This window comes from Martes martes, assembly GCF_963455335.1.
Source record: "Martes martes genome assembly, chromosome: 1".
Lineage (NCBI taxonomy): Eukaryota > Metazoa > Chordata > Mammalia > Carnivora > Mustelidae > Martes > Martes martes.
Window position 1 is genome coordinate 156,250,771 of NC_137888.1, and position 26,312 is coordinate 156,277,082.

Below are 26,312 nucleotides of genomic sequence, written 5' to 3' on the forward strand. Positions count from 1 at the left end.
GCAGGCAGGAATACCTGACACTCCTTGCTCCCAACACACACACATGCACACACACACACACGAACAAATGTAGGAAGAAAGATAGCAGGGAAGCTTCCTTGAGAGGTGATTCTCACACTGTATCTTGAAGGGGAATATGTAGTTCACCAGGCAGAAAAGCAAAAAACAATTTCCAGGACTAGCATGTAGAGAGGCATAGGCCTGACACAGTATACAAAGTGCAGGAGATGTGTATTGTTAGAAGAAATTTTTCTCCCCCAAAAGATAAAGTCATGATTTTCATAGAGATGTTAAAATGAACGTGTGTTAATGACTTTCTATCATCAGGCAGATTTTATAATTACCAGTTGAAAAGATAAGTCCGAAGAACAGACACATTTATAGATCAGGAATTTTAAAGAGAATGTGCAAATTGAGGCAAAACTGGGTTCTTCCACTAGTGAGAGGAGAAGTCAATTGAACATCTATACGACGTAATTTGCATGTCTACAGACCATTCTTATGTATTGCTACTACTTATTTAAAACTTAGAGCTGTAAGATAGCTCCCAAAGAATCAGAATCAGATAATGCAGAAGGGTGACTCCTTCACATAATTTTCCACCAAAGCTCAACTTTTCCCGTACAGTGACAGTGAGAGACAAAATTTGTTAAATATCCGTGGCCACATCAAAGAGAGCCACAAATACCAAACTGAAGAGTTTGGACTTCTTTCTGCTAGTTTTAGTCTCTGAGTAAAGAAATTTCATGAGGAGCCAAGCTGAGAAATGCCAGCATCTCCTTTCATGGGAGGGGAGGGGCAAGGCTGGCGGCAGGTAGAAGCTTCTTTGGAATACTACAAATATCACCAGCTAGACCCCAAGGTCTGACTGTACTGCCCACCTGCTTGTATTCACTGACCTTTGTCCCACATTTTTCCTTAAGCTCTTTTTTCCTGCTTATATCTTAACTCAGGCAAATGAAAGTGAAATCTCCCTGGAGCAATAACGACTGCCTCCGCCAACCCAGACAACCCACACTCGTTTGAACTTATTAACCCCTGACTCATGCTTGCACAGTTGGACCACGGAGTGGCCTGTGGAATGATTGATGACTACTTTTACCTCATTATAATACTAAAATCTCCAGCCAAGGAGGAGCCTGAGCCTTGTTTACATAACATACAATGTCATGTATAGGCATATTTTCTTAAGACACATGCAGGATCCTATGCCTGCCTCTACATATGATAACAAGGCTTCTCTATCTAAATATTCAACCTAGCCCTAAATAAAAGGAACCCATTCACCCCTGCTAGGGAGTCACGGCTCTGGAATTTATTACCCATGATCTCCTTATTTGCTGCAAATGAAGTTTCTTTGTGCCACAACTCAGTCTGGTGCAATTTCTGACTCACCAAGGAGCAAACTCAAGGTTGGTTCGATTACACAAGGACAGAAGCATGAATACAATTTAGGAGGCTGATGCAGTAGATCAGTCAGATTCTGGGAGCCAGAACCAAATAGCAAAGGGGAGAGTGGCTGACAAACACAGAAAGTAGAACCAAGCAGATGTAATGAATGTGGCTGAGAGGGATGATGTGGAAAGAAGCTGTCTCTAAAGGTTTCTGAATTTCTTAGACAAGTGAGTGGATGGTGGCACATCCACCAACACAGAAGGAGCAAGCTTGCGAGGGAAGATAAGCTCAGTGTTGCAACCATACAAGAACTTGAGGTGCTTATAGGATATGTGGGTAGATATAACAAGAAGGCTGATAGGGACCCCACGTGCTTTGGGATGGTTAGAAGCCACTGGCCGGTAGTAGTCTCTGCCAGCAGCCAAGAGGGAGGGGCAGCAGGTGAGAGAAAGAGCTCTGAAAGATTCCAGGAGGCTCTGGCCTAGAAAGGCGCCACGGGCCACGGTCGCAAGCAGTGAAGCCCGCAATCAAAGGCTTGCGCCGGCTCGGGCCCTTCCGCCCGTTGGGCCCCGCCCAGCCTGCCTAGGTCTGCAGCACACAGACCCCGCTTCCGCTTCCGGCTCCAAGCCAGACGGCTTGCGGCACGGAGCTGGGCCAGGGCTGGGGTCTTGGCGGCGGAAGCAGCTTTCGCGCGGCGGGTGGGGGCCTGTGAGCGGGTGCGGCCGACCTCGGAGGGCATCGGAGGGCATCGGCGGGCAAGGGCTGGCAGCCCGGAGCGGATGCGGCGGCCGCTGCCCTCGGGCCCCACAGCGGCCCACGGGCGTGAAGGCGACGTGCGAGGGCCGAGGAAGCGAGGCCGGCGGCCAGGGCCAGGCGAAGCGGGAGGCTGCGGCCCTGAGGTCTGGGAACGCGAGGAGAGCAGGCAAAAGAGGAGAATGGTGGCCCGGCCGTCTGGGAGAGAAGAGGTGGAAAGTGACAAGTCGGGTGAGGCGTCCTGGGCTGGGAAGGCTGCTGTGAGGCGGCTGAGAGGGGGGTCTGGGGCCCAGGGGAGCCCTTCGGACCCCTCGGATCCTCAGGGTTTAGAAGCAGCGAAGGAGGCGGAGCTCCCCTTGCATTTGGGAAGACAGCAAGAAAGCGCTCAGGGATTGCTCCCATTTTTGCATTTGCACCTCAGCCTGCCCCATCATTGTTTCACACTAGTGTTTAACTTGAGTTTGTGTGGGCGTTACCAATGCACGTGGTTGACCAGGAGAGGGGGAAGAACAGGAATTCTCTTAGAAGGTGTTTGCCCTGTTAGGAGCCCTTGGTCAGAATTACGGTAAGAGGAATTTCTACTAGTGATCCATTTTGGGTAGTGTTAAGTGATACTGATGCTAGAGGTTATTCAGCTGCCTTGAAATTTATGCAGATTTGTATGTAGTTCCTTAACAGAAATTAGGTCTTTCATTTAAAAGCATTTGTGTGTTCCCATACAGCTATTCAGGGAAATAAAAATGGATGGCTTCACAATTTTTAAATTTTAAGTGGTATTGCTTTTTTCTCCTCAATATAAAATCTTTTCTGGTATGTTTTGTTGTTTTGATCAGCCAAGGAAAAAAGAAAAGTTACTGAAGCCTCAAGTGATGATCCACAGCCAGGGACTGACCTGGTAAGAAAGGAATCATTAACCAATTTGGAATCTTTCCAAACAGTGGAGTGCAGTGAATTTCAAAGTATGGCTTTCTTGCGGTCTTTGGGTAAGGAAGGTTCGGTAGAAAGTATTAAAAGAAGAATTCGAATTAAACGTAAGAGCTTAGAAAGCCCACCTCTCAAAATAACTGAAAATAAGGCTACACAAAATATTAAGGTTGAATTCCAAGATGAACTGTACAAGAATACTCCGAAATATTCTTGTAACAGCTTGTCACCTGTAGTAGAAAGTAATTCCATTTTAAAATTACATGATTGCAGTTGTTTCCCCCATTCCAAGGGTTGTAATGATGAAAATAGCCTTTCATATAAATGTGATGGTGGACGTATGCATGTACCAGAAAATTCCTGAAAGTTAAAGAAAGAAAACTTTAGGAGTCTTGCAGATAAGAGTGACACAAATAATGCTCCTCAGCTTTTACAAACTGAAGAAAACTTAATGGGAGTAAATAAGTTATTGCTTGAAGAAACTGATTTATACCAAAGTAAAAGTAATGGCTTGTTTTCCTGCCTTCAGAATGAAAACAATAAATACTCAATAGAGGAGAGCAATGTTGGGAGAAAACCCAGGAAAAGGATGAAGGTGTCTGAAAAAGGAGATGAAATGATTATTGAGATGAACTTCTCTAATATGTATAGCAAGTCTGAGTTGGTATTACAAGAAAACCAAACAGGTGCTGAGGATAAAGGAGCAGAGACTCTAGAGGCTAAAAAAAGTCCTTTAAAAGTTTTGAGAAAAATAAACCACAATACATTCTCCCCAGTGGATCATTTATTAAGTCTTCCAGAAACAGCAGGGAAAAAAACAAGTCCTGGACATCATGTAAATGCTATGTTTCAGAAAACCCTTGAGCCACTTTTGGAAGAAGAAATAAAAAATGCTTCAGAGCATTTAGGATTTAAAAGCATGGAGTCAGAAGAGTATATTAAGTTGATGCAAAGCTCGGTAGTGAAATTACCTAGTGATTGCCGTAATTTTGAAAAGAGATCTTCATGGGAAGACTTGAGAAATGAAGCTGAAGAATTGAAGTTAGGCTGTCACAGAACAATACCGATGACTGGTAAAAGAACTTGGCCTTGTTATTCCTGTGCTAGAATATCTGCCCAGTGTTGGAAAAAGTCTTCCTTGCCAGATTCAAATAACTTTCTTCCTGGGTCTTGGGAAAGTTTTAAGCAAGATGCTTTTCTTAAACACCAAACAAATCAAACTCACTTAACTGATTCTAAATTATCATTACAAAGTACCATAACAGAAACAAACAGTGAATCTTCAAGTAAAGAAAAATTGGATTCTAATTTAAATTGTTTGTCTTCAGTCTCCACAATAGAACCTACTTTAATGATTATAAAGGAACCCATAATTGATGATAAAAAGATACAGTCAGAGGAACCAAGCAGAAGTGGTTCAGAGGTAGTTTCTAATACTACTGAAGATACTCAGCTAACTAATGTGCCTCAAAACTTAACAGGAAGTAAAAAAAAAGATAGAGGGAATTTAACAAAATTTAATTTGACAGTGGCTTCCCAGGATGTCCAGGAAGCAAATAACTCTATAGGCAAAACTATTCATCGAAAAGCATGCATTGCTAAGCAAACCCTTGTGGTTCCAGACTTGGTGAAAATACTGAACACAGGACGGCTGACTAATTTTAAAATTCCATTACTTAAGAATAAAGCAGAAAAAAGGAAAGAAATAAATGCAAGGTTATCAGAGAGAGAAGCATATAGTCCCTTAGAACTTCTTGACAGTTTATCTGGAGCGGAGGTAAGACAAAATAGGAATAAAGAAAATATTTCTACAGTAATTTCAGGACCTCAGTCTTTGAGAATACAAAATAGTGTAACTCCAGTGCAAGCTAATTCTGATTCATGCAGCTGCAAGCATTCCTGTAATATTTCTTCAAGTTTTTTAAAGCAAGGTAATGATAATAAACCATCGAACCACATCTCTGAACCAGACAATATTATTTCAAACAAGGAAGCTGTTTCTCTCACAGTTGAAAGAAATACTTTTTCTTGTGATCTTGGGTGTATAGAGAAAAGTCCTGCTTTCTGCTCTAATGAACAAGAAACATTCAAACCAGTTTTCTCTGAAGTTAGTGGTAGAGAAATGACTAAGAACTTTTCAGAAATTAAAATGGGGTTTCCAGATATTCTTAAAGCATATGAAGATGATGTCCTCTTAATTGATGTCATTCAAGATGACCCAGACCTCTTTGGGGTCTCCAGTGAAGGGGAGCTCTCATTTACTTCAGAGTTCCCTATGATAAACCAGGAACCCAATGTTGCTGAAGAGCACCAGTCAACAGACTCTAAGCACATGGAACTTCCAGAAAAAAAAGAGCCAAGTGATGACTTGAGGTATGCATGTTCAAGTATGCCTTTTGGTGCAGATTATTGTTGGGGGTTTCAAAAGCATTTTCTGCTCTTAAGTATCACTAATTTATTCAGTGATCACTGAAGCTCCATTATTTTTTTAGACCCATTTATTTACTAAATGTAATACAGCACATTACTGCTGAGACCTGGACATGTCATTATGCTAAAATTAGTGAAAATTAAATAATTACACACATCTTAGAAATTATAATGGGGCAGATTAGCTGTTCAGAATTTAAAAAGATGGTTTGTAAAGTGGCTTTTAAAACTACTAACATTGCTTCTTTCAAAAGTGTATTTGTTTTCCTATTTTAATACAACAAATATACAGATAATACTTTTTTTTTTTTTTTAAAGATTTTATTTACTTATTTGACAGAGATCACAAGTAGGCAGAGAGGCAGGCAGAGAGAGAGAGGCAGAAGCAGGCTCCCTGCTGAGTAGAGAGCCCAATGTGGGGCTCGATCTCAGGACCCTGGGATCATGACCTGAGCCAAAGGCAGAGGCTTTAACCCACTGAGCCACCCAGGTGCCCCAGATATACTTTTATTTCTGGCAAGCTACTTATTAAGAAGCTTATATTTTAACCCATCTTCTGTGACTTCCTTCTTAGATAAAAAATTATTTTTTTAAGGAACATGGAAGCCTTAGAAAGTTTATTTGATGTATTTAGGACTCGAGAGTAGAATCAAAAGTTAAACCAGTTTTCAGAGGAAAGTAGCATTTTCTCAGGGTTCTGCTTTTTAAGGTGATGGTTCTAAATGATGATTTAGCCCCCAAAGAGGGCAAGTTTGCCTGAGGCGATTTAAAAATGGAACCAAGTGGTAACCTTTGTGCTCAGGAATTTGATCCATTCTGGTTGGTCCAAATTTTATATTATGTCACATTTTACTAAACTTTTATGATTCTTTAAACTCTAATTTATATGTTACAATACTTGAATAAAGGAATGTTTTGTGAACACACTCAAAAGGAAACATGAAAACATTTTCTGCTAAGATTCACTGCTACATGACTTACGTCTCTCTGGTATTTATAAATTTTATTTGGTTACTTTTGTGATATCATATTATTCTTGATGTTCTTCGTGTTTTAAGAACTTCTTACTTATCACCAAATAGAATACTTTCTATCTGCTAAATGGAGGACTAAGAGCTGTATTATTTATTTTTAGTGATGTAATGAGATAGGGTTGATAATCTGCCCATTTAGAAGATGGAAAAAGTAAAGATGACAAGTTGTCACTTGTCCAGGGTCACACTGCTAATAACATAATCTGGATTTAATTTAGGTCTGTCTTACTCTAGAATTAAGGGCTTAAGAAAAAAAAAATTAGTGGTCAAGAACTTGACCTTTGTACTCCTTATAATTTTTTAATCTCCTTGCCACCTAACAGCTATGAGACCTTTTAGGCAAATTATTTTACCATATCTGTAAAAAGGGAAGATACTTGCCTCACAGGTTAAATCAAAGAATGGCTTTTGGTTTTAGCATGGCTCTGGGTGAGGAGTAAGGGTTCAATAGAAGGTAGTTTTTGAACGTGATTTTAACTCTTGTTATACCATGCTTCCTTTAAGGAATTCAAAGGGAAATTAGAACAAATCTTCTATTTAAGAGAAGACATCTTGGTTAGCTATTAGGGTTTTGATAAAGATCTGCCATCAAAGGTAGAAAGAGAAAACTGTGAATTGGGCAGGAAGTTTGCTGGTTTTTTGTTTGTTTGTTTGTTTTTAGTATAATTGCTGATTTTTGAAAAAGTGATACATGTTTGTTACAGTAAAAGTATAAAAGGGGGAATCCTAAAATTACCACCCCAAATAACAAATTAATTGCCAACAATTTGTATTTATTTAGGCATATAGGTAAATATAATTTTAGAAAAATTGTAGCATGCCATTTTTTAGTAAAAACATTTACTTTCATTAATTCTTAATTGAGGGTATGGGGACTAAGGCAAACCTAAAGGGATTGCTGAAACAATACACTTCTCTATCACAGGAGATTAGTTTCTAAGTGTCTCTTTTAAGTTAATAAGATTATTTAAAAGTTTGAATTTGATCATGACTTTTAAAAATTGTGTTCTAAGTTCAGATAGCAGCCAGCAGCATTTGCTTTCCTGACATGAAAGATGAATATAACAGTACATTTTGGCTTTTTCTTCTGGTTTTGCCTCCAACTTTTTGTTTAAAAAAAAAAAAAAGTTTTATATCATTAAGCCTTTTATCATTAACATTCTCTTCAATAATCTGAATTCCCAAAGACTCTTACTCTTAGTTATGTATTTAAATTGATTCAGTTCTCTACCACCAATCCTTTTACTTTCCTCTAATATTGACTATTTAGTTGGCTATATTTTAAAGCATTTTTTTTTTCAGAAAGAGTTCATGATGGCTCTGTTCTTTAAGATGTTGGATACATGGGAATGTTGTCTAAGAGCAAATTGGGTATAAAATTTTCAATTTATGTTTTTCCTTTTTACAACTATATAGTCATTTCTACCTGTTTTTTCGCTTTGAGTGTTGTGGAAAAGTCTGAAGCCAAACTAATTCTCTGTCACTCCTTTAAACTGCTGCCACTGCTTCCACCATTGTTGTCTTCTTTCCCTGCTCTCTCTCCCTCCTCTGCTGTCAGTTGTTTGTCCTAGACAAGGTGAACCAGTTTGATTTGCAGTATCAAATTTACTTCAGATGATTTTTCTGATTGTCTTTGAACTTCGTTAGTCTTTTTTTCAAAAGCACCAATTATACTTTTATTGGCTTCTTTTCTTTCATATCTCCTTCTGAAATTTTGGTTTTCAAGTAAACTTTAAAATTTCCTCAGTTATTTTAAATGTTTTCTGCAATAGAAATACCAGTTTTATAATCATCTACAGTGCTAGGATAAACTTAACAGGGAAAAGTTGAGGTCTGATAACGAGAGGATCTGCTAATAGTTGTGTAGAAAGTTCTTAATGGTTCTAGAACTAAATGAAGCTTAAAATATAATTTCAAATTTCACTTCTTTCCCTTTTATCAACCAGTTGCTAGTTCATATATTACATTTTCCTCATGCTAAGACAGTAAGAGGTTGAAGCCTGTTAGACTTGAGTTTGCATTTTATAGGAACAGAAATTAAAGGTCGGAGGGTTAGGCCCAAATACTGTTAGAAGCTCTGGACTTCCTCTTTTGTTAAAACAGGTAGAAAAACCCAAGTTAATTCAATTATTGGGTAAATTGTTCTCAGACATGTTAGGGAGAATTTTTAAGATGTTTAAGTTATGTTAGAATGCTTATTCATTGTTGATTTCTGCAGTGGGTAAAGCCCATATTAAAATCCAGATTGTTAGAATCATATTGGAACTAACACTTGAACTGATGAGCTTGGCAATGTATAATTTGTGATATTTGTAAAATTTTTGAAGTTGCCTGTAAATACAGCTGAAGATCAGAGAATATAATAGTGCTGGACTTAGAATATAGGATTATCTTCAATCACAATTTTATTATATCCTAAAATTTCAGTTGAATGATATTATTCAGTGGATCATTAAGATTTTAAGAATCTGCCAGGTATTCATGGGAATTATTATGTAGCCATGGAAGAAAAATCAGTGTGTCTGAAATAAAAATATACAAACTAAAGTATTAAGAATACTAGTAGTTTAGAAAAAAAGAGACGAAAATGCATCTTGGGAAAGTCAAAATTTCTACTGATTCTTGAAGTTTGGATTGATTTAGATTTAACAAAGGGAAAGAAGTTAAAAAGTTTGGTGGGGGAAGAAACATAATGAAAAGGTGGGCAGAAGATAAAGGTAGATATGAGTATGGTTGTGTAGGGCAGATTATGAAGCATTTCCTGACTCAGAGTTAGGAGCCATTTCTGTTCCCATAGCATCTTTTGCTACCTTGGTTATGGCACTGATTTTATGATAGTATAATTTACATCTCTCTCATCTGTTAAATTCTTGGACTTCGTGAGTGTAGGAAATGTCTAAGTGTCATTTACCTTTGCAAGTTCAATCCATCATACTTTGAGGGAAGGGAGAGAATTAAACTTTTAATTTCTTCTATAGTAAGCTATTCCTCAGGCATCTAGATTTGAATATGTATAAGTGGAGACAGTGAATCCTTTCTTTCTAAAGCAAATAAATGTTGATGAGTAATGAGAAATAAGACAGGATGAGTAGGGTGATGCCAGATTAAGAAGGTTGGAAAGTTGGTCATCAGAACTTGAACTCATCTGTACAGAACTGATGCTGGTGATCAGTGAGGATCAGTTACACCATCTTTGCAAATTGGATTTAAATCCATAAGGAACATTGTACGTTCTGGAGCTGATAATAATAAACACAAACTTATAGAGGGGAAAATGCCTGGTACCAAGGCCATTCAAATGACTCAAAGGGCAGCCTTTCTCTCCTTTGTATTTTTGAACTCTAGCCTTTCAGGATGCTTACCTTGCTCCATTCTCCCTTTCCACTGAGTATCTGAGACATTCTACAGTGCAAAATTTTACACTCAATTGTCAAAACTAATATATATTGTCTACCCTATGATAGATACATCATTTATATTATTTTATTTAGTAAAATAATTATGAGTTTGAAACTGACCCTATCTTTTTATTTTAACTTTTTTGAGTATAGTCGACTTATACTATTATATTAGTTTCAAGTATATAGCATAGTGACTCAACATCTCTATATCCTATACTTTGCTTCCCACAAGTATAGCTACTATCTGTCACCATACAACACTATTAAAATATCATTGACTGTTTCTGGTGCTGTGCCTTTTATTCCCGTGACTTACTCATTCCGTAATGAGAAGCCTGTATCTCTTGTTCTCCTTTACCCACTTGTCCCGTTCCCCTACTCCCTGTCCTTCTGGCAACCATCAGGTTATTCTCTATCGGTCTGATTCTGCTTTTTGTTTATTCATTTGTTTATTAGATTCCACATATGAGTGAAATCGTATAGAATTTTCTTTCTCAGTCTAACTGATGTCACATGATACCCATCCATATTGTTGCAATAGCATGATCATCCTTTTTTAGTGCTATGTAATATTGTGTGTGTGTGTGTGTGTGTGTGTGTGTGTGTGTGTACACCACATCTTCCTTATCCATTCATCTCTCAATGGATACTTAGGTTGCTTCCATATCTTGGCTAATGAAATGCTGCAGTAAACAGAGGTGCATATATTAGTGTTTTCATTTTCTTTTTCTTTTTTTTTTTTTAAGATTTTATTTATTTATTTGACAGACGGAGATCACACGTAGGCAGAGAGGCAGGCAGGGAGAGAGGAGGAAGCAGGCTCCCTGCGGAGCAAAGAGCCCGATGTGGGGCTCGATCCCAGGACCCTGAGATCATGACCTGAGCTAAAGGCAGAGGCTTTAACCCACTGAGCCACCCAGGCGCCCCTAGTGTTTTCATTTTCTTTCAGTAGTAGCATTATTGGATCATATGGCAGTTCTATTTATAATTTTTTGAGGAACCTCCATACTGTTTTCCACAGAGGCTGTACTAATTTGGATTCTCACCAACAGCACACAAGGGTTACTTTTTCTCCACATCCTCACCAATACTTGTTATTTCTTGTGTTTTTTATTTTAACCATTTCTGACAGATATAAAGTGATCTTTCATTGTGGTTTTGATCTGCATTTTTCTGATGGTTAGTGATACTGAGCATCTTTTCATGTGTCCATTGTCCATCTGTGTGTCATCTTTGGAAAAATGTGTGTTCAGGTCCTCCAAAACTAGCTCCCTTTAAAATTGAATCAAAGTGTTTAACTCTGCAAAGGACATACAGCTGGTAAGTTAGTAAGGGCTGAGATCTGAGCCCAGAGTAACCTGCTCTGAAGTTTGTCTCCCCAGCCCAAAACAATGCTGGGAGACTGGCATTTTGGTTATTTTTATGGCTTTAATTCAATTATTCTACAGATTGCCACAGAACGTTAATTTACTTTTGATCTCTTCTCTGTCTCATCTCTTTTTCTTTAAAGTGTTGGTCTGACTTCACTTTTTTCTCTCGGACCACGTAAACCATTGTTTTTTGTCTTTGGTAGGATATATGGTATTGTACTTGGTGGAGTGATCATATGTAGTATTAGGGGACCTAGCACTGTGGCATCGGGTTAGGCAACCTCTGGCCAATGAATTGGATAATATTTCTCTGCTTTTGGCCACTTGTTATTTGCAGAATAATTGCCCTAGTAAATTTGTGGCAGCCCTGTTCAGAGACAGAGTATAAATGTATAAATGTATAAATAATGTATAAATAAATGAGCATTGACCACAAGTCATCTAGTTAACTCTTAAAAAAGCAGTAACATTCTGAATTTTTCTTGGGCAATAGTTTTCAGACTTGTTCTGCTAGTAATTATTCTAGAGCAGTCCTGTTCCACCTTTTTGTCAATTAAGCTTAGTAAAGATACATAATTGTATTATAATCCAGTACATATTTAAGAATATGTAAAACAATGGATTTACAAAAACAATATTTTCTTTACTACAAGGGATGTAGTATCATATTTTTATTTTATTTTGTTTTATTAAAAAAAAAAAGTCCTGGCTGGAACACATTAAACTTCATCATCCCCTTGTAAAATGCTCTGGTTAGAGGATAAATCTAATGTAATCCATGTAGTTCTTCAGAAGCCTCTTTTACTACCCTCTCTTTTTTGCTCAGATCTTCTCTTTTGCATCTCTGTACTTCTTCTGTAGCCTCACCCAAGTCTGTTTTTTTGTTTCCTTTCTTCCCCCTACCTTTCACTTTTAAAAAATTTTACTATATTGAAATTCAGTTAATTAACATTAACATATTAGTTGCAGAGGTAGAGTTCAGTGACTCATCAGTTGTGTGTAACACCCAGTGCTCACTATATCAAGTGCACTCCTTAATGCACATAACTCAGTTACCCCATCTCCCTACCTACTTCCCCTCCAGCAACCTTCAGTTTATTTCCTATAATTAAGAGTCTCTTATGATTTATCTCCCTCTCTTATTATATCTTATTTTATTTTCCTTCTCTTCATTTTTGGACCTTCCCACTCCGTCAAGGCAGAGCTATACCTTTCTACTCCACCAGTGCAAAACTGTAAAATAATTTGTGTGGATTATAATGTTGCTTTATTATTTTTTTTAAACTCAGATTGACTGTCAAATTCAAAACAAAACTATATTACTTCTAATAAGAGTGGCATGTGCAATTTTACCTTCCTTGTGAGTTATTCATAGTAAAAATTTCTCACACTTTTAAACTTTGCCAGAAATAAAACTATTTTAATATAGTACTTTCAAATTAAAGCAGTACACTTGCTGTACCTTTTTATGGCTTTGTTTTATTTGCAGGAATAACTGTCTATGTGTGTGGAGGTATACCTATTTAAGAATGTAACTTTCAGAATAATTAGCAACTGCAAAAACATCCCTCAATTCTTCTCTATTTGAGTCACTTAATTGTATTCATGTTATTACTTTAATATCTCTCACAGTTTTTCCTTCCTCTCAGTTCTCACTGAGAAGTTCTACTGTCTTATTCATCTTTCTTTTGGATTATTGTAATGAGCCCCTGGTTAATCTTCCTGAATTCTCTTAGTTTATCCTCCACATAGTGAGTGATATTAGGAAATAGAAATTGATCTGCCAGTGACTGCTACATTGCTTCAGTGGCTTTTAGCCACCTGAGAAGAGAGTCTAAATTGCTTGGCATGTCTTTTTTAAGGCTCTTAGTGGATTTCATTCATTCTCTTTGACAACTGGTTTTAGTGGGGAGAAAAGGGGAGTGAAAGGCTAATGAAAGATAAGCACAAGCAGCTCACTGTTTTCACAATATGTCATGTACTTGAATACTTTTGCATATGTTTCTTTTCTTCTTTTTTAATTTTTTAAGAAGATTTTTATTTAGAGAGCATGAGCGGATGGGAGGGGGGCGAACCAGAGGAAGAGGGAGAAGCAGACTCCCAACTGAGCAGGGAGTCAGATGCAGGGCTCAATTCTAGGCCTTTGTGATCATGACCTGAGCTGAAAGCAGACGCTTAACTGACTGAGACACCCAGGAGCCCCTGCATGTTTCATTACCTGGAAGTCCCTTTCTTTTTATTCAGTTATTCAAATCTCATCTGAGCTGTTATTCTAGGAGTTTGTTCCAGTAGTTCTCTTGGTACATATCTCAGTATATTATATCTGTTTGTATGTGAGCCTTCCTTATATTGGGATTTCCTAGATAGAAGAGAGGCATCTTCATTTGGGTCTCACTAGTGTTGGGCCAGGAAGATGTTAGGTGCTAAGTATATGGAGAGCAAGTAGATACACATGGACCCTGTCCTCACTGAGATTTTCATCTACCAGCAGAGGCAGATAATTAAGCAAGTACAATCAAATATGATAGTAGAAGTACAAGATGTTAAAGGCTTCCTGGTCAAAGTAACATTTAAGATGAACACTAAAGGATTAGCAGGAATTAGCCGATTGGTGAAGAAAAGTAATTAGAATTTTGTCATAGAAGAAATAGCCAATGTAAAGGCCCACAGGGAAAGGCATGTCATAACTGAGAAATAGAAATAATGTTCCCATGGCTTAGGGCTTGTATGGCAAGAAATAAAGCTACAAAATGTGCAAAAAGCTCAGTCATTAAGGGCCTTTCAAAGAGGATGACCATGTAATTTATCTTCTGAACTGAAAAACTTTTGGGAGTGAAATGAGGAATTTTTAATAAGATATGCCAGGACAACAAGCATAAGTAGACCAGCCTAGATACACTGGAAGTCATTGTGAGTTTGAACTTTATCCCAAGAGCATATAGGGATTCACCAAAGGACTTTTAAATAGACCAGATTTACATTTTAAAAATCATTGTAGCTCTGGTGTGGAGAATGAATTGGTAGGGAGCTATTGTAATAATTAGGCTAAAGGACAAGATGACTTCAAACAGAAATGGGAGTGTATTTGAGAGAGATTTAGGACATGAAGATTGATTAATCTGACAGATTAATCAGAGGTAGGAATTAAGAATGATACCTGGTTTCTCTCTTATTTCAAAGAAAGTCATAATTCTCTGATGTGAAGGGGCAGGATTGGGGATATGTTCTGGTCATGATGTGAAATTTAGACATGTTGAGTTGGAGAGACCATTGAAATACTAAAATGGAGCTATTTAGTAGACAGAGTCTAAAAGAGGGAAATAATTAAGGAAGGAGATTTGCATATTATGAGTCTTCTGTTTGAATTTATTATCTTCTCATTCCTTAAAATACATTTTTCTGATTGTTTCTAGGGTTTTATGTCAGGGAACAAATACTTCATGTTTTCCAAAGACTTTATAAAGAATGATGTATATAAAATGTTTTCTTTGGTTTTTCTTTTTCATGGGTAGGAAGTAATCCTGAACCAATGAACAGTCATAGAGCTGTAGGATAGGTTTTTTTTTTCTTTAATATTTTATTTATTTATTTATTTGTCAGAGAGAGAGAGCGCAAGAGACTGAGCATAAGCAGGGAGAACAGCAGGCAGAGGCAGAAGCAGGCTGCCCACTGAGCAAGGAGCCCAATGTGGGACTTGATCCCAGGACCTTGGGATCATGACCTGAGCCAAAGGCAGTAGCTTAACCAAATGAGCCACCCAGGCATCCCTGGATAAGTTTAATAAAACTAATTTATTAAATGAATAAAAATGGTGGGATTATGGGTTTTTACTATATTTTATTTTATTTGCTTTTACATATTTCTAATTTTTAAAAAATGGAATTATGTTTGGCCATTTGTTTTTGAGTGGCTCCTATAGATGTAGTTTTCATTTGTTGAGTCTATGCTATTGGGTTGTTTTGTTTTGTTTTTTAAGATTTTATTTACTTGTCAGGGGGAAAGAGAGAGCACAAACAGGCTGGCTGAGAGAGAAGCAGGCTCCCTGCTGAGCAAGGAGCCCAATGCTGACCTTGATCTCAGGATCCTGGGATCATGACCTGAGCTGAAGGGTCACTTAACCAACTGAACCGTCCAAGCATCCCTATGCTATTGACTTTAAAAACATTTTATCTCATTTAATCCTCATAATAACTTCATGGATAGTTGAAAATTCCCATTTTACAGATATGGTTAGACTCGAAGAAATTACATAATGTTGCCATAGTTCACATAGTTAAGTGGCAGAACAATATTTGAAGCCAGATTGGTTAAACTCTGATCTCCATACCCTTGACCTTTAGACCACATGTTGTCTTCAGAGACTACAAAAAAAAAAAAAAAAGGAGTCAAACTGCTCTCAAACTATATTCCTTTTACATTGTCAGTAATATATATATATATATATATATATATATATACACACATATATATATATACACACACACACACACACAAATACTTCAGAATAGAAGTTAAGCATTGGCTTATATTGGTATAATACTTTAAAATTGTTTTGAATGCTTGATATATGTCATCAGGTTCTCTCTGAGTAACAGTTTGAATGGCAGCACTCCCTGACAGTTGTAGCATATGTGTGTGATTAAAGACCCAAATGAGGAATCTACTTGGGTATGCTGGGTTCTCAGCTCTAGTATAATACTCTGTCCTTGGAGGACTTGAGCTGATATTCATCAGCTTCTAAAGCTGGTAGTATATAATGTTTAGAGAAGTAGATAATTCTGTGTAGAATCCATTATAATGTTCAAGCTCTGTTTACTTTATAATAGAAAACTTCCCATACTGGATTCTGGATTGATGAAGTCAGAGATCCGTGCTTCCTTATCAGCAGGTAAAATTTGACATTTTCAAAATATACAGTTCTGAAGTATCTTTTTATATTTCTATTCGGGCATAGTCAAAATTAATTCATTACATAGGAAGCTCTTCATTTTAGAGTCTTAACTATATATTTTATGGTTTGTCAGTTTCCTCAGTTTTAGTTGCTTGGTTGGCAGATAAGATTTTGAGAAATTTTCCATTTGATTAGTTAGTAAGTAACTTTGTTAGGCATTATCTACAAAAGATAGATCATTGACCTTAGAAATTTTTGTGGCCTTATTTTGAAATGGAAATATATGTTTAGCTTTATCACATTTTACATCTGAATTCTTACTAGAATTTTTTATAATTAATAGTTAATCATAAGTTTAAATACCTGGATCCTTACTTCATAGGCAATATTTTGAAAGTTAATTGTATTTTAATTTTCAAGTTTTAAAAATATATTGAATGTAGCTGGACATAGGAAACATCCTTATATTTGTCTTGATATATGTCAATTTTGTTTTACTGCCAGTTCTTTTTATATCATATAATGGAGTTATTTTGAAAGAGAGGGAGGAATAATTGTATAGTTTGCTGAAACTAAAACGTTTGTCACATTGGATTTTAAAAGAGTCTCAATTCTAACTCATTTTCAGAACAATCTTTCAGTGATTTAGTTATTTTGCTGCATAAAGTTTCTACAGTTGAATATTATTTCTTTTCAGCAAATGAAATTAAACATGATTCCAAAGGTGGAAACATTTCCTTAGAGGAAGTTACTAATGAGACCTATGAAAGTGAAAAGCTGGGAGACTTCATTGAACACGTAAAAAGTTCAGACTTGGATGAAAAGGTACTAGGGAATTTATATTTTGTTTTTTCCTGGTCTAAATCATGGTAATGCAGAAATTAATCTTAACAGTGCTGTCAGTCGTTCAGACTTGGGTGAAAAGGTGTTGTGGAGAATCTTATTTTCTTTTCTTTTTTTCTTTAAATTCAATTAGCCTGCATATAGTAGATCATTAGTTTCAGATGCGTTTAGTAATTCATTAGTTGTGTATAACACCCAGTGCTCATCACATCACGTGCCCTCTTTTTTTTTTTAAGGTTCATTTTTTTTTTTTAAGATTTTATTTATTTGTTTGACAGAAAGAGATCACAAGTAGGCAGAGAGGCAGGCAGAGAGAGAGGAAGGGAAGCAGGCTCCCCGCCGAGCCGGGAGCCGGATGTGGGGCTCCATCCCAGGACTCTGGGATCATGACCTGAGTCAAGGGCAGAGGCTTTAACCCACTGAGCCACCCAGGTGTCCCTCATGTGCCCTTTTTAATGCCCATCACCAATGATCCCATTCCACCACTGTCCCTCCCCTCCAGCAACCCTCAATTTCTTTCCTATAGTTAAGAGTCTCATGGTTTTTTTCCTCTCTGATGACTTCCCATTCTGTTTTTCCTCCTTTCCTCTGTGGTCCTCTGTACTGTTTCTTATATTCCACCTATGAGTAAAACCATATGATAATTGTCTTTCTCTGATTGACTTATTTCACTTAGCATAATACCCTCCAATTCCATCTACATTGGACTGAATGGTAAGTATTCATCCTTTCTGATGGCTCAGTAATAGTCTACTGTATATATGAACTACATCTTTATCCATTCATCTGTCGATGGACATCTAGGCTCTTTTCCAAAGATTGGCTGTTGTAGGCATTGCTGCTATAAGCATTGGTGTTCACCCTTTGGATCACTACATTTGTATCTTTGAAGTAAATACCTAGTAGTGCAATTGTTGGGTCATAGGGTAGCTCTATTTTTAACTTCTTGAGGAACCTCCATGCTGTTTTCCAGAGTGGCTGTACCAGCTTGTGTTCTCACCAACAGTGTAAGAGGGTTCCCCTTTCTCCACATCCTCACCACAGCTGTTTCCTGAGTTATTAATTTTAGCCATTCCTGACTGGTGTGAGGTGGTATCTCATTGTGGTTTTGATTTGTATTTTGCTGATGCCAAGTGATGTGGAGCATTTGTTTGTGTATCTCTTGGCCATATATCTGTCTTCTTTGGAGGAATGTTTGTTTGTTCATGTGTTCTGCCCATTTCTTGATTGGATTGTTTTTTTGGGTGTTGAGTTTGTTAAGTTCTTTAGAGATCTTGGATACTAGCCCTTTATCTGATACGTCATTTATAAATATCTTCTCCCATTTTGTAGGTTGCCTTTTAGGTTTGTTTCCTTTGCTGTACAGCAGCTTTTTATCTTGATGAAGTCCCAAAAGTTTGTTTGCTTTTGTTTCCTTTGCCTTTGGAGATGTGACTAGACAGATGTTGGTGCAGACGAGGTCAAAGAAGCTGCTGCCTGTGTTCTCCTCTAGGATTTTGACGAATTTCTGTCTCATATTGAGGTCTTTCATCCATTCTGAGTTTATCTTTGGGTATGTTGTAAGAGAATGGTCCAGTTTCATTCTGCATGTGGCTGTCCAATTTTCCCAGCACCATTTGTTAAAGAGATTGTCTTCTTTCCAATGGATATTCTTTCCTGCTTTGTGGAAGATTAGTTGACCATAAGGTCCATTTCTGGGCTCTCTATTCTGTTCCACTGATCTATGTGTCTGTTTTTGTGCCAGTACCATACTGTCTTGACAATTACAGCTTTGTAATAGAGCTTGAAGTCAGGTATTGTGATGCCACTAGTTTTGTTTTTTTTTTTAACATTCCCCTGGCTATTCAGGGTCTTTTCTGGTTCCATACGAATTTTAGGATTATTTGGTCCAGCTCTGTGAAAAATGTTAATGATATTCTGATAGGGTTTGCATTGCTGCATATGACCTATGTATAGATTGCTCTGGGTAGCATAGACATTTTAATGAAATTTGTTCTTCCAATCTGTGAGCATGGAATGTTTTTCCATCTGTTTGTGTTTTCCTCAATTTCTTTCATAAGTGTTCTGAGGTTTCCTGAGTACAGGTCCTTTACCTCTTTGGCTGGTTTTATTCCTAGGTATCTATGGTTTTTGGTTCTATTGTAAATGGATTCTATTCCTTAATTTCTCTTCCTTCAGTTTCATTGTTAGTGTATAGAAATGCAACTAATTTCTGTGCATTGATTTTGTATCCTGCCATGTTGCTGAATTGCTGTATGAGTTCTGTTACTTTTGGGGTAGATAGTCTTTTGGGTTTTCCACATGAAATATCATGGCATTTGTGAAGAGTGAGAGTTTGACTTCTTTGCCAACTTGAATGCCTTTTATTTCTTTTTGTTGTCTGATTGCTGAGACTAGGACTTCTAGTACTATGTTGAACAGAGTGGTTAGAGTGGGCATCCAGTTGTGTTCTTGATCTTAGGGGAAATGCTCTCAGTTTTTCCCCATTGAGAATGATATTTGCTGCGGGCTTTTCATAAATAGTTTTTATGATATTGAGGTAAGTTCCCTCTATCTGTACACTGTGGAGAGTTTTAATCAAGAAAGGATGCTGTATTTTGTCAAATGCTTTTTCTGCATCATTTGAGAGGGTCATATGGTTCTTGTCTTTTCTTTTTATTAATGTGGCATACCACATTGATTGATTTGTGAGTGTTGAACTGTCCTTGCTGCCCAGGAATAAGTATACTTGGTCATAGTGAATAATCCTTTTAATGTCCTGTTGGATCCTATTGGCCAGTATCTTGGTGAAGATTTTGGCACCCATATTGATCACAGATTACATTACAGATTACATTACAGATATTGATCTGTAATTCTCTTTGGTGGGGCCTTTGGCTGGTTTGGGGGTCAAGGTAATGCTGTCCCCATAGAACGAGTTTGGAAGGTTTCCTTCCATTTCTGTATTTTGAAGCTGTGGAGATTCTTTAACATTTTCTTATTTCTTGTTCTGAATAGTTGTAATACAGATTCATCATAACAGTATGGTCAGGTGATAAGTGTAACTTTTTGAGTAAAAGAATTGCATCATTCTGCCTGTACAATATATTGTTTGATGCTTTGTATAAGCACACTATTAACAGGTTTCCTTTGTCTGGGAAAGTGGGGTGTTTAATTATGTATTTAGCCTTTTCTTTTCTTTCTTTTTTTTTTTTTTTAAAGATTTTATTTATTTATTTGTCGGAGAGGGTGAGCACAGGCAGACAGAGAGGCAGGCAGAGGTAGAGGGAGAAGCAGGCTCCCTGCTGAGCAAGGAGCCCGATGCGGAACTCGATCCCAGGACCTTGGGATTATGACCTGAGCGGAAGGCAGCCGCCCAACCAACTGAGCCACCCAGGCGTCCCTAGCCTTTTCTTTTTTTAGTATCCTTAAGTTTATCTCAAACCTACATAAATCTAACTTGTTACATATTTTCCTGCCTCATTAAACACAGAGTACTGAATATCATTTGATCTTGAAATTTAAGAACATCATAGTATCCGAGGGCTATGAATGCATGCAGCAGTTATTTAACCACAGATATAGAAGGCATAGGAGTTGGAGCTAAACCTAACTTGATGGTGGAACATACCACTAGCATATGATACAGGGAAAAATTCAGATACCAAATTTATTCTTGTTTTCTGCCAGAAAATGTGTGTGATTGTCTTAACCTTTTGCATAATTTAATTTACTCCTAGGCAACTATTTCATATTTTCTTTTTTCTCATTATTCCTTCTTATTCATCCTCATAGCTGACAATCTATTTTTCTACTTCACCAAAAAAATTGAAGTAACTGGAAAGGAACTTCTTACTTCCCTGCCAGTATATTAGCCAACCTAACCTGCATCTGCTCCCCAAATTCCAGCTTCTCCTCAGTTACAGTGGATGATCTAGCCAAGGTTATTCCTTCCACTTGTGTGCCAAAGTCCATCTCTTTCCTCTCTTAAAATACTACTCCAGTAATTCTTCTTTTATTATTGGCTTATTTTCATCAATACATAAACATGCAGTCTTCCCATCTTCAAACCAAACCAAACCAAACCAAACAAAATGGTTTCATAGTCCCATTTATCTTTTCAGCTGTCATCCTATTTCTCAAATGCTTATCTTTACCCACCATCTCTAGTTTCTGTCCTCTGGTTCTCTTGAACCCATTCCAAAGATACTTGCCTTCACTGCAACCAAAACTATCCTTAAACTCTCCAGTGACCTCCTTGTTGCTGGGTGTAATGGACATTATCTTAGTCTCAATGTTACTTAACCTATCATCATTATTCGTCACAGTTGATCACACTTTCTTTGAAACCCTGACTTTCAGGATAAACATACATGCCTGGTTTATTTTCTCCCTTTCTGTCTGCAATTTCCCAGTTGATTTTGCTAATCTCTCTTGATATCCCTGACCTCTACATATTGTAGTGGCCCAGAGCCTAGACCATGATGTGTTCTTTCTTATCTAGATTGGCTCATTAGATGGTCCCATCCAGCCTCATTGCATTAAATGCCATCGTTTTGATAAGACTTTCAAATTTATAACTGCAGCCTGAACTATTTCTCTGAACAGACCTTTATGTCTAGTTGCCTACTGGACTTGTCCATTTAGATGTCCAGTTAGGCATCTCAAGCTTAACATGTTCAGTCTGAATTCCTGAAACATCTATATACAGCCTACCAGATACTCATTTCCGATGTAACTGCACATATAGACTGAAAGCAAAGAGATGGAAAAAGATGTTCCATGCAAATGGGAACAAAAAGCTAGTGTAGCTATACATATATCAAACAAAACAGACTTTAAAACAGAAAAATTAAAGACAAAGAGAGGCAATACATAATGATAAAGTAATCAATCCAGCAAGAAAATATAACATGTGTAAATATGTATGCACCTAAAATAGGAGCACTGGAATATGTAAAGTAGATATTATAGCAATACAATAATAATAGAGGACTTTAACATCTCACTTACATTAATCATCAAGATTGGAAATCAGGAAACATATTAAGTGACATATTTAAGACCAGATGGACGTAATAAATATATATGGAACATTCCATCTAAAAGCATCAGAATATACATTCTTCTCAAGTGCACACAGAACATTCTTTAGGATAGATAATGTGTTAAGCCACAAAGCAAGTCTCAATAAATGCATGAAAATTTAAATCATATCAAGCATCCCTTCCTAACACAATTGTATGAAACTAGAATTAAATTATAAGAACAAAATCAGAAAAATGACAGATAATCTGAAGATTTAACAACATGCTATTAACAATCGATGGGTCATAGAAGAAATCAAGAGAGAACTCCAGACAGTAACTGGACACAATGAAAACAGAAATAGGGCATACAAAAATCTATGGGATGCAGCAAAAGCAGTTCTTTTTTTTTTTTTTAATATTTTTTTAATTTGACAGAGAGAGACACAGCAAGCGCAGGAACACAAACAGGGGGAGTGGAAGAGGGAAAAGCAGGCTCCCCACTGAGCAGGGAGCCCGACACGGGGCTCAGTCCCAGGACTCTGGGATCATGACCTGAGCTGAAGGCAGATGCTTAATGACTGAGCCACCCAGGCACCCCAGCAAAAGCAGTTCTAGAGGAAATTTCATTGCATACAGATCTACCTCCAGAAACAAGAGAGATGTCAAACAATTTATCTGTATACCTAACAGAACTAGAGAGAGAATAAACAAAGCCAAAAGTCAATAGAAAGAAGGAAATAGTAAAGATCAGAATGGAAATAAATGAAATAGAGAATAAAAAGACAATAGAAAAGACCAATGAAACCTAAGAGCTCTTTCTTTGAAAAGAGAAAATTCACAAACTTTTGGCTGGACTAACCAAAAAAAACCCAAAAAGGCTTAAATATATAAAATTAGAAATTAAAGAGGAGGAGGAGTTATAACTGATACCACAGAAGTACTGTGAACAATTAATTATAGGACAACAAATTGGGCAACCGTGAAGAAATAGATAAATTCCTAGAAACTTAAAATCTTCCAAGAGTGAATTATGAAGAAATAGAAATTCTGATTGCAACAATTCCCAGTAAGGAGATTGAATCAGCAGTCAAAAACCTCCCAACAAATAAAAGCAGGACCAGACAGCTTCACTGGTGAACTCTGTTATATAGTCAAAGAAAATTTAATACCTACTTTTCTCAGATTTTTCCCAAAAATTGAAGAGGAGGGAACATTTCCAAACTCATTTTACAAGGTCAGCATTATCCTGATACCAAAATCAGACATGGATACCACAGGAAAAGAAAATTTTACAGGCTAAAATCCCTAATGATCACAGATGTAGAAACCTTCAACAAAACATTAGCAAAGTGAATTCAATAATACATTTAAAGAATCTTACACCATGATCCAGTGGGATATATTCCACAAATGCAAGGATGATTCTACATCCACATACCAATCAGTGTGATATGCCACATTAACAAAATGAGAGATAAGAACATATGATCATCTCAATAGATGCAGAAAAGCATTTGACAAAATTCAACATCCATTTATAGTAAGAATTCTCAACAAAGTGAGTATATAGAGAGAAAGTACCTCCACATAATCAAGACCATCTATGACCTACCCACAGTTAATGTCATATGCAGCAGTGAAAGGTCAGAAGCTTTCCTCTGAGATCAGGAACAAGATAAGGAATCCTACTGTTCCCTTTTTTTTTTTCAACATAGTATTGGAAGTCCTAATAAGGACAGTTAGACAAGAAAAAGAGATAAAAGATACCAAAATTGGAAAAGAAGAAATAAAACTGTCACTATTTTCCAATGTCATGATATTATTTATAGAAAACCTTCAAGACACCACCAAAAAAACTGTTAGAACTTATGAATTGGATTCAGTAAAGTTTCAGGATATAAAATTAATATACAAAAATCTACTGTGTTTTTATATAGTAATAATGAGCTATCAGAGAGAAAAATTCAAAAAAATCCTATTTATAATCACATCAAAGAGAGTAAAATGCCTATGAATAAATTTAATGAAGGAGGTGAAAGACCTGTAGATTGAACACTGTAATACACTGATGAAAGAATTTGAAGACATAGACAAATGGAAATATATCCCATGCTCATGGATTGAAAGAATTAATATCGTTAAAATGACCATACTACCCAAAGCAATGTACATATTCAGTACAATCTCTATCAGAATTCCAGTGACATTTTTCATGGAACTAGAGCAAATAATTATAAAATTTATATGGAACCACAAAAGACCTTGAATAATGAAAGCAGTTGGTTATTCAAAGAACAAGGCCTGAAGTATCACACTCCTGATTTCAAACTATACTACAAAACTATAGTAATCAAAACAGTATGGTATTGGCATGAAAACAGACACATGGATCAATGGAACAGACTAGAGAGCTCAGAAGTGAACACATACATATATGGTCAATTAATTTATGATAAAGAAGGCAAGAACATAATGGGGAAAGGACAGTATCTTCAATAAATGATGTTGGAAAAACTGGACAGCTACATGTAAAAGAATGAAAATAGATCAATATTTTATACCATATACAAAAATTACCTCAAAGTGGATTAATGACTTGAATGTGAGACCTGAAACCATAAAGCCTAGAAGAAAACATAGGCAGTAATCTCCTTGACATAGATCATAGCAGAGTTTTTTTGCATCTGATTCCAAAGGCAAGGGAAACAAAGCAAAACTAAGCAAATGGGACTACATGAAACAAAAAAGCTTCTACCCAGAGAAGGACACTATCAACAAAATGCAAAGGCAACATAATGGGAGAAGACATTTTTATGTCCTATATCTCCTAAGGGGTTAATGTCCAAAATTCATGAAGAACTCCTACAACTCAATAACAAAGAAAACCATAATCTAATTTAAAAATGGGCAGAGGACCTAAATTGTGTTTTCCCAAAGAAGATGTACAATTGGCCAACAGATACATGAAAAGATGCTCAAAGTCACTCATCATCAGGGAAATGTAAATCAAAACCACAGTGAGATACCACCTTACACCTGTCTGAATGACTGTTATCCAAAGGACAAGAAATAACAAATGTTGTTAAGGATGTGGAGAAAAAGGAACTTTTGTGTACTGTTGGTAGGTATGTAAACTGGTACAACTACTATGGGAAACAAGTTTGGAAAAAAAGTTCCTCAAAATACTAAAAATAGAACTATCATACAGTCTAGCAATTCCACTACTGGGTATCCAAAGAAATAAAAAAAATATTAATTCAAAAAGATAAATGCATGCATGTGTTCACTGCAGTATTATTTATCAGTATTACACTTAAGTTAGAGGAAAACAAATACTGCATGATCTTTTTAAGTGGAATCAAAACCCAGACTCAAAGATATAAAGAACAGATTGGTGGTTGCCAGAGAGAAGGAGGGTTGTGATGGGGCAAAATGGGTGAAGGGGATCAAAAAACACAAACTTCCAGTTATAAAATAAATAAATATATGGCATAAGGGATATAGTTAACAATACTATATTCACTTTGTGACAGATGGTAATTAAACCTGTTGTGATCATTTTGTAATGTATACAAATATCAAAGCACTATGATGTATACCTGAAACTAAGGTAATACTTCTATGTCAGTTATATCTCAATAAAAATATTAAATAATTTGTAAAAATTTTTTAAAAACCGAACTCCTGTTATATATCCCCTCTTCTACCAAAAACCAGTTTTTCCAGTAATCTCTTTTTCTGTTAATGGCAGCTCCATCCTTTTATAATTACTCAGACTCAAAACCTTGGATTTCCTTACTTTTTCTCTCAGTCCATATGTAGTCTGTAAGGAAAGCCTGCAGGTTTTACCTCAGATAATATCTAGAAACTGTCCACTTTTCATCATCCCCCACCAAAACCACATAGCCCCAAGCTAATGTAATCTCTTAATTGAATTACTACAGTCACCTTCTAGCAGATATGCTTCTAATTTTGCCCTCTTGTAGTGTATTCTCAATATAGCATAAGTTAGATCATGTCATTCTTCTGCTTCCAATTCTCCATTGGTTTCTAATGACATTTGGATTCAAAGCCAGATCCCTTAATATCACCTGCAGTGCCCGTATCTTTTCCTTATACCCCTTGTTTTCTCTCTGGTCTCTTGTACTCCTGCTGTATTCATTTCACTCTGACCATACTGGCCTCCTTGCTGTTCTTGGAACATACCAGGCTTTCTCCCACTTCAGGGCCTTTACCCATGCCATTTCATCTGCGTGTAATGT

The 26,312-nt window shown here is 36.8% G+C and overlaps 1 protein-coding gene across 1 annotated transcript in view; it reads left to right on the forward strand.

Moving 5' to 3' along the window:
- Positions 1-2,174: 2,174 nt before the first annotated feature.
- The window catches only part of TOPAZ1 (testis and ovary specific TOPAZ 1), a gene marked incomplete at both ends in the record, with an annotated part of 120,396 nt that continues 96,258 nt past the window's right edge, over positions 2,175-26,312 (forward strand). The window contains 5 exon segments of the mRNA XM_080811833.1: positions 2,175-2,523; positions 2,982-3,433; positions 3,437-5,445; positions 16,134-16,195; positions 16,896-17,023. Of these exon segments, the coding sequence (XP_080667959.1) occupies positions 2,175-2,523; positions 2,982-3,433; positions 3,437-5,445; positions 16,134-16,195; positions 16,896-17,023 (3,000 nt within the window).